The sequence below is a fragment of the Tenrec ecaudatus genome, chromosome X (genome assembly GCF_050624435.1).
Source record: "Tenrec ecaudatus isolate mTenEca1 chromosome X, mTenEca1.hap1, whole genome shotgun sequence".
Lineage (NCBI taxonomy): Eukaryota > Metazoa > Chordata > Mammalia > Afrosoricida > Tenrecidae > Tenrec > Tenrec ecaudatus.
The window spans coordinates 5166391-5175346 of NC_134548.1; the positions used below are offsets into that span (position 1 = coordinate 5166391).

Below are 8956 nucleotides of genomic sequence, written 5' to 3' on the forward strand. Positions count from 1 at the left end.
AGTGGGTGCAGAGTAAGTGGATCCAATCGATCCAGTATCAATGGAAAATCATGGGGCTTCAGGAGTTGGCAGAGTAGCCAGCAAGCAGGAAGGTGAAGGCAGAGAGAGGGAACAGCCTCCAGAGAGATGTATTTCAGGCCACCCTCCAAGGGAGTTCTTAGGCTCCAACCTGATTGACAGGCTGAATGCCACTGATGTGTTTATATAGGTGCAATGCTGCAACCCAAAATGCTCAAACTGTCTTATTTCACTAACATGACTCCTTAGGTGCTATCATGACCTCTTGAGATGGGGTTGACATTCATGTGAGATCTATATTTAAGGTTGCACTTGGGTTCTTGGGCATTTGTTTGATTTTCTTCAACTTCAACTTCAATTTACATGTGAGCATATGATTCCCTCTTTGACGTCAGGTTAGCTCCCTTTCTGAACATTGAAAATGAGCTTTCCCAACATTAAAAAGTTAGAGCCTAAAACCAGAAGTTTCCTTTTGTTTGCAACTTTCGGGTACTAACTGCCAGAAATTATCAAGGCCAATGTATGTATGTAGGTAGGTATGCATGTATTTGACGTTGGTCTCCTTTAATGGGGGTGGGGGTGGCGCCTCGTTGAATCACGTAAACAGGATACCAGAGAGGGTGACTCTAAACTGAAGGCCCGGATGTAAGGGCGGAAGATGCGATGTGTGAGGAGAGGAAGCGGGATCCGGGCTCCACGTGGACGTCGGTCTTCTTCCGGTGACGTCTTTCCGCCCTTTCGATGCAGCAGTGCGCCCACTCGCAGTCCTGGTCGTAGCGGTGAGAGGGCGCGCACCTCGAAAGGCCGTCTCTGGAAGCCCGGGTCGTGCTGGTGAAGTAATTCTGGGTTTCATCGTGGGATGCGACGTAACGGGGGGAACGGGGCGCGGGCAGAAGCGCTGGGGTGACTCTAGCGTCTGTGCAGACGCGCCATGTCTGATCCCCGTCCGTGTTCTCTGGGCTCGGGCTCCACAGGTGGCGTTCCTCGTGGACGCCCTTGGTCAGGACGCCCTTTCTGAAGACGAACGGGAAAAGGTAGGACTTGTTCAAGGAAATACCCGCCACCCCAGTCATGTGCTTTACAATATTTCGCCTAATAAGTCTTGTTTTCTTAGCGGGATGGGAAGTAACCCGAGGTATGCGTGGTGGGGAGTCGCGGCGGTGCAGGAAGCAGTGACGTCATTCTAGCGTCTGCGCAGACGCGCCATGTCTGATCCCCGTCTGTGTTCTCTGGGTTCGGGCTCCTCAGGTGGCGTTCCTCGTGGACGCCCTTGGTCAGGACGCCCTTTCTGAAGACGGACGGGAGAAGGGAGGGTTTGTGGGAGGAATTACTCCCCATAGTCAAGTTCGTCACAGTATTTCACATGAAAATTCTTGTTTTCATAGTGGGGTATGAAGTAACGTGAGGGGTGGGGGTGGGGAGTCGCGACGGTGCAGGAAGCAGTGACGTCATTCTAGCGTCTGCGCAGATGCACCGTGTCTGATCCCCGTCTGTGTTCTCTGGGCGCGGGCTCCACAGGTGGCGTTCCTCGTGGACGCCCTTGGTCAGGACGCCCTTTCTGAAGACGGACGGGAAAAGGTAGGACTTGCTGAAGGAAATACCCCCATATTCATGTTCGTCACCATAGTTCACCTGGTGTTTCTCATCGAAAGTGGGTGTTTTCTGAGCACCACACCTTTCCCAGCCTGCCGCCTTCTGCGAAGCAGGTAGTAGAGGTGTTTCCATGATGAGTGCAAGGCAAAAGACAGCTGGGTCATCTCCAGGGACAGGTGCATCATGGGTAATCTCTATGTATGCCTCCTATTAACTGCATGTTTGTTCCATTTCAGACTGAAGAAGCTGGTAAAACCCTTCTGTGTCTCCATCCCCAGTTTTCACAGCTGCTGAGGAAATTAGAGTCACCGTTTAATCAACTGGGTTGTCCTGCACACCCATATGTATTCTGTCACGGAGGGCATTGTCGATCAAGATAGATTTTCAAACTTCCTCTCTGATGATCAATGATAAATTTGTCTTTCCCTACATGCTCTGCCATCAGATTGCATCATTCAAGAGGCCCCTGAGCTTTTAGGTTCTCTTTGACATTTGTGTAATATAGCCCTAAGGTGTGACCCTAAGTGATAAGCCTCCTGGTTGTGAAGGACTGAAGGTGTGACCCCCCAGTAAACAAAGCAACAAAACCAAACTCACCGCCATCCAGGACATGCTCTTTTAGGAGAACCGCAGCCTTTCACACCTTGCTGAGATGGCAAAGAGGGGCAATTTCTCCCTAGTGGCACCTAATCTTATCTCAGGAGAGGGTATAGGAGAAGGGTGGGTCAGCAATCATGGAGTTTGGTAAATAAGTGACATGGCCACAAACAAAATGCATCATCTGAAAGGTAAACCCTCACCCTATTTACAATTTAAAAAATACATTTCAAATGTCAAATGGTAAAAGCATGACTCATTGATAGTATCTATGTAGCTATCTATATATTCTGTGCCTCTACCAAGCTGCCATGAATCTCAGATAAATGTGGAGCCTCTGTCCCTTCCCTCCCCCACCACAAAAATATATGAAAGAAAATGAGGCAAGTAGAGGGCCACCTGCTCAGGGGGAAAAAAAGTGATCACTTGTGAGGGACTTCCGGTTTGAGAAGCTACCACCCAGTTGTGTTGTTTGGAACATTCTCTATAAGTCGTCATTACACAACTGAATAGAGAAGGAGCCCAGGCACAATAGTGGGTTAAGCTTGGGGAGGGTAACCACAAGGTCAGTAAAACTAACCATATCTTGAGGCAAAGCTGAAGCCATCTTCTCTGCTCAGACACCCACAGAGGCAGTTCTAATCCCCTGTGTGTGTTCTCACCAGGAGCCAGAACCTACTCAAGGGCTCAGAATCTGATCTCTAGGGAATGAGTTGGCCAGATACAATCCAAAAAGGTTAAACCATCTGTTGTCAGCAGCCAATAAGCAGAAGGTTGTGGTTCCCCCATTGTGCCCTGACCCACAACAAAGGAGTGCTCCATAGTGTACTATATCTGGGCCTTTCATCAGACCTATGGGACTTGAGACAGCACCACCATATTGCCTAGTTAACTTTGATTCATCTACCTCCCCAGCTGCTGAGCACACTGCCCGCGATTGTACCAGCTCATCTTGGATTCTACAGCCTCTAGACCACGTTGAGTGAGGAGAAGATCCAGTTTGAATCCTAAACCCCACGTGGCCCTTACCATTTTCTACCACAGTAAGTTGTTAAGAGCAGTGGTATGGCCAGACAGCTCCCCTCTGAGAAACTAAGGGGTGCTGAGTGAGATCCAGATTTTGCAGGGCTAGGACAACCAGCTGGGCTCTTCGAGAGGTCAACCAGCAGGTCTGCTGTTTCCATTCCCAGGTCAGGATTCTTTTTGAAGTACTTTGATCAGCATGAGCAGCGGCGACCTTCCCAGGCTCTTGGACCTTGCCATCCAGAGTGTGTTGCAGAATGAGGCCTCAGTCATTGCTGCTCTGGAGTGGCTGCCCTCAGATCTCTTCCCTCCCTTGTTCAAGGCAGCTGTTCTCAGGGGACTCAGAGAGACAGTGAAGGCCATGGTGTTGTCCTGGCCCTTCACCCAGCTCTGTCTGGGGGCTCTGAAGGAAGATTGTCAGTATTCCTATGACATTTTAACAGCTGCACTAGATGGTCTTGAGATGCTGCTTGGCCACAAGGTACGGCCCATGAGATGCAAACTGAAGGAGCTGGATTTACGGCTAAACACTGACACTAAGGTCTGGAACAGGAGGCTTGCAGCCCAATCCATTGACTCTGTGATTTCATCAGAGGAGCCAGAGACAACCCAGTTCCTGCCCCCTGTGAGGGTGCTCATAGACCTGTGCTTTCAGGAAGATATCATGGACGAATTCCTTATCATCCTCAGTGAAAGGGTCAAGCAGGGAAAGGCTCTGCCTCCCCTGTACTGCAGAAGGGTGGAGTTTGTTGGGGATGTGCCCCAATTTCCCATTCTTGAGGAGATCCTAGGACTGGTGCGGCTGGACTCTGTCCGGGAGGTGAGAGTGCATGGCAGATGGGACCTGCACGACCTCAACTGGTTGGCTCCTTACCTGGCCCGGATGGGTCACCTACATACAATCTGTCTCTCTCGAATCACCCTGGGGTGCCTGGTGTCATGCAGGCAGGAAATGGTGGAGAAGCTCCTTGTCCAATTCACCTCTCACTTCCTCCGTCTGCATCAAGTCCAGTGCCTCATCCTGGAAGGTGTCTTCCTCCATGGCCACCTCCACCAGATGCTCAAATGCTTGCAGACCCCCCTGAAGTACCTCACCATCAATGACTGCGTGCTTAAGAATTCTGACATGACATACCTCTCCTGCTGTCCCTGTACCAGCAACCTGAAGTCCCTGGATTTGAGTGGTGTCTTCAGGGAAGGCATATATTATGCCTTCTTCCCAGGTCTGCTAGGGAGGTTGTCAGCCACCTTGACCCACTTGGCCTTAGATTCTTGTGGCATCGAGGACTCTGAGCTCATGGCCTTGCAGCCTGCTCTGGGCTACTGCACCCAGCTCAAGTCCTTGGCGTTGTGCGGGAACCCAGTCTCCATCACCGTCCTGCTGGCCCTGCTGCATTATACCATGCCACGGTGCCAGTTTGCCTTTCTGGAGCTCCCTGTCCCTCCCCATTGCTATGTGGGACCTGACAATATTCTGCATGAAGGAACTTTTCAAGTGGTCCTTCAGGACCTGACACTGACCCTGCCGATGAGCAGGCCCCACTCCATACGTTTGGTTACCTGTCATAGTCGGAATGGGTCTGATGCAATCGTCATTGATATCAAGCCTTGATGTCACAATGGAACAAGATCCAAATAAGATCAAGGCGACAGTAGGAGGGCTTTGGTTGTGAACACCCATAAATTGTAGACGGCTATGGGGGACAGTGGGAGCCCCAAATCTATCTGCCGATTAAGCCTCTTACAGGTGCCCTCTGGCCACAGGAGAGGGATGGGAACAGCTTTTCTGTCAGGTAGAGATAATTGTGAACATGGAGATGGTGAGGGGAACCATGGTAAGAAAGGATAGTGGGTCAGTTGACCTCCTTCCTGACCCAACCTTAATTTGTTCTTGGCTGTTGTATTTCTTCCTGTTCCACGAGAAAAAATTCCCTTCTACCTTTTTAATCTTACTGGTGGTATTTCCTTTCTGTTTACTTAAATTTTTTCCCTTTATGTTTCATTTCATTTTTGTTTTCCATTGTTTGTGTTGGGTCTGCCAGTATATGAAGCACAGATGAGGCAGACTAGCAAAAGAAACTCCGTTTTTTTGTTAACTGCTGAATGACCTTCCTCATACCCCCTCTCCTCTCAGAAAGTTTCACTAGAGATTGATTTTTATGTACGCTCATGTACCCAGGTTCTGAACCGTACAATTAGTTTAGACTATTCTTCCATATATCATTTGTTTTAATATTGTTCATTTTGATGTTGTGATCTGGATGGTGTAGTTAGCCTTGTTATAGTAACCAGGATGTTATTGTCATTTTTGGAATTGTTTGTTTTATGATAAGGAATGTACCTTGTAATGCATGCTTGCTATTTCAGTTATCAGAATGTTATAATCAGTGCTGTACCCTGTAACGCTTCCTAACCCTAAATAGTAACATTAATTTTCCTTTCTCCTTCTGTCCAACTTGAATAAGTCTTAGACAAAGATAAATGAGGGTTTTCGCCTTTAAAGATGGACTAAAATGTCGAGTCGGCATTGAAATAAAAGAATCGCTTTTAGATACTAGCAGTCCGGTTATAACCAAATAAAGACTCGCTTAAATTATCAAGACTTCATAGTGGCCGTCATTTATTTTAATCCATACTATTCTGCCACGTTAACCGGGATGTCACTGTGTGTTGATGCCTCCACTCAGCAGCTGCCTCTGGAAGTGTCGGCCCTTTAGGGGAGGCACCAGGACTCTGGACTCCTACCTTCCCCGTCCAGCGGCTGCCTGGGGACACTGGAACTTTGCAATTCTGTCTGCATATGCGGTTTCTCCAGATGCAAGTTTAACTGTGGGGCTGATCTTCTGCTTTGTCTACTAAAAGGGGACTGGACGCGATCTGAACTCTTCCCAGTCACTTAAGAGAACGCTGCCTACGAATTCCAGTAATTTGCTGAACTGGCGACTTGTCTTTTCAGACCGTCACTTTATAAGTTTGGTGGCTTGTTCAGTCGGTAGACTGTCCTTTCAGACAGTCCCTTAACAAGTTTGGTAATTCGGTTTGGCTAGTCATGGCTATTTGTGTTTCATGGCCAGTCTGAGTATCTGTTTTATTGTGTATGTGTGCGTCCTTTTGTTTCCCCCAACTTGTCTGCCTTTTTATTTTTCTTCTAATCCTCCCTCCCGTGACTGGGTTCCTGGCTGTTAGCCTAGTGGTCACAGACCTGACTGACTGGCTGTCTGGACAAGCAAACAAAAATCACAAACTTCTTTTGGTTATTATTTTTGTGCTTTCTATTGGCAAGTGTAAATTGTTGGATAAAAGTGAATGAATTTTAATCAGGACCAAACATTCTTTGTTTTATAAATTTCAAACCTCTGTGTGGTATATTTTAAAGGACATGGAGTGGTTTTATCGACAAATCTGGCATCTGGACAGACTGCATGAGTATGAATCTAATCTGCCAGGGCACTTAGCCACAGTTTAAGCCTTGGGAGGGAGATTCCTTTGTGTTGGTGCTTTTGTTTGCATTTTGCAAATTAATAACAATTTTAAACGCGTTATACAGAGACAGTCTGGTTTGGTGTTCAGTTCTCCTGGTTTCATGTTGGTACTGTCTTTCTCATGTGGCCCCGAAGAGCTTGTGCCTTTCTGAAGTGTGGTTCTGTTAGGTAGCTTAGCCTAGGGAATTGGGAAGTCCATTTACGCATGCCCAGGAGAGCCAGCAAAGGACAAAGCTGGATTTTCCCGCCAGTGGGCCCAGATGGGCGTTACACCTGGAGCAGCCCACCTTGGCCAGGTGATTGCAATTTAGCCAATGGGATCAACCTGGGGTCGTTTACCACGCCTCCCCCGGGAACCCTTGAATAGGCAGGGACCGAGAGGGAGAGGGGTCTTGGCTTGCTCGTGCGGTCTGGTCGTCTTTGTGGGAGGGGAGAGATCCTTGCGTGTCCCGGAGCAGTCTCTGCCAGGCCGCATGGTCAAAGGAATCCTATGGGTGCCGCGTAAAACCTGAAGCTTCTTTTAACTCTCATTAAATTCATTTGGATCACGAGCCCGGCTTCTTCTCGCATGGAGCCAAGGACTGAGGTTGGAATCTCACCGGAGAGAGAGACCTTACAGTTCTATCTGCTTTGCAGCGCTGTTAAAACAGATTACCTGGGGTCTCTGTGTCTTTGTTGAAAGACTTTTATCAGTTTCACCCAGAGGTTTGGGAACCGGAATGTGTTTTTGAATGGGTAATTAATTTTTGCTTCCTGTGGGGTACCAGCCTCCACAATTGAACGGGTCCCAGGGGCGGTTGTGTAGTGGAGGGGCAAAATTCAAGAGATATGAGACAAGATAAAAGCATTCAATTGCTCACCTCCTGGACAGCCATGACCTCAGCAGCCAGGTCCACAGAGAAAGAGAGAGAGAGAATGTATTTCTAACCAAGGCTTATATACACTCGGGGGGTGTGCAAGCCCCCTAATTCCCTGTCACCATGTGCATAACGGGAGAGGGTTGTTTAATAGGCACGCAGGATGGGTCATAGTAGGGATATACATGCAAATGGAAGGGGAAGCACGAGAGGCACACAAGGGACAGGGAGGCATGCAGGTAAGGAGATGGGTGGACACTAGAGCCAAGATTGCAGTCTACCCTTGGTCCTCCCTGAGCTGACTTGACCTTGGTGTCTTTGGACTCTCCATGGGAACCATCCATTCCCCTTATCAGAAGGGAGTGGGCCCTACTAGGGTGGGACAGACTATAGGTCCCATTGCTCTAGATGGCTGATACCCTTCAGGGAAGTGTGTAACCTTTAAGCACTGGACCTCCAAGTGCATAGTTAGAGACTTAGGTTTGGCATCTATGATGGGGGACAACCTGGGGAGTCACCTTTCTGTTTCCCACAGCTCCCCAGAAACACTTTGTAAGTTCAGCCCATAAAAGCGGTTTTTCTTTACTTTTGTTTATTTTTCCCCCTGGCAACTCTGTTTATGTTTCCTCATCTTCGGGAGGGAATGGATGGTTTTAAATTAATAAAAAACATGTAGGTGTATGTTTGCATCTAATGACAGTGCTAACCTGTGGGTCAGAGGAGCACCGGAACAGTGTCACTGTAAGTGGAACTCCCCTTCCATTTGTCTGCATCAGACGGAGACGGCAAAAAACAATCAGCTCAACTGCGCATCCTTTAAAGTGCCTTTCTCCTCCTTTCCCAGTGGCATGCGGCCTTGTTCGTCTTTGGTTAATTTTCGGGTTATTGCTCAGGTCACACTTTATGGTTGCTCAGTGTCTGTGACTTTCTGTACAAGAGCTTCCTGCCCCTGCAAAGCGTACTCTCAGTGCTTGGCAGCTTAGGGTGTTCTCTGTCACACGCCTGGTTCCACCTGCACTCCGGGATCCCTTTTAAAATGAAAAGTTCTCTGTGGTGACTCCAAGCCTTGCCCATCTACTGTGTCTTCTTGGGCAAAGTCCTCCTGCCTTGCATGAATCTGTCTGCTGTGTTCTCTGTCCCTGATCCCTCTCAGGCAGCAGGAATTCCCACCCTCTCCCTTCCATGGAGAGGAAAGAGTGGTTACAGAAGCTGACTTCCTGCTCTCACCTGGAAAGGGCAGAGAGGGTTAGCGGATGCTGCCCCCTGCTCTGGTGAACTCTGGTCAAATCCCTGCTTTTGTTTTGTTTAAACTCATCGCCCCACTTGAACTGACTACCAACAAATAATGGTTTTGCTTTTCACGTCAAAAGAGCACATTTTGATGTT

At 48.4% G+C, this 8956-nt stretch overlaps 1 protein-coding gene across 1 annotated transcript; it reads left to right on the forward strand.

Moving 5' to 3' along the window:
* The first annotated feature begins 3430 nt into the window (after positions 1–3430).
* Positions 3431–4843, forward strand: LOC142433148 (PRAME family member 12-like). Its single transcript, XM_075538279.1, has one exon. It carries the CDS (start codon positions 3431–3433, stop codon positions 4841–4843), a length of 1413 nt encoding a protein of 470 aa, XP_075394394.1.
* The last annotated feature ends 4113 nt before the right edge of the window (positions 4844–8956 follow it).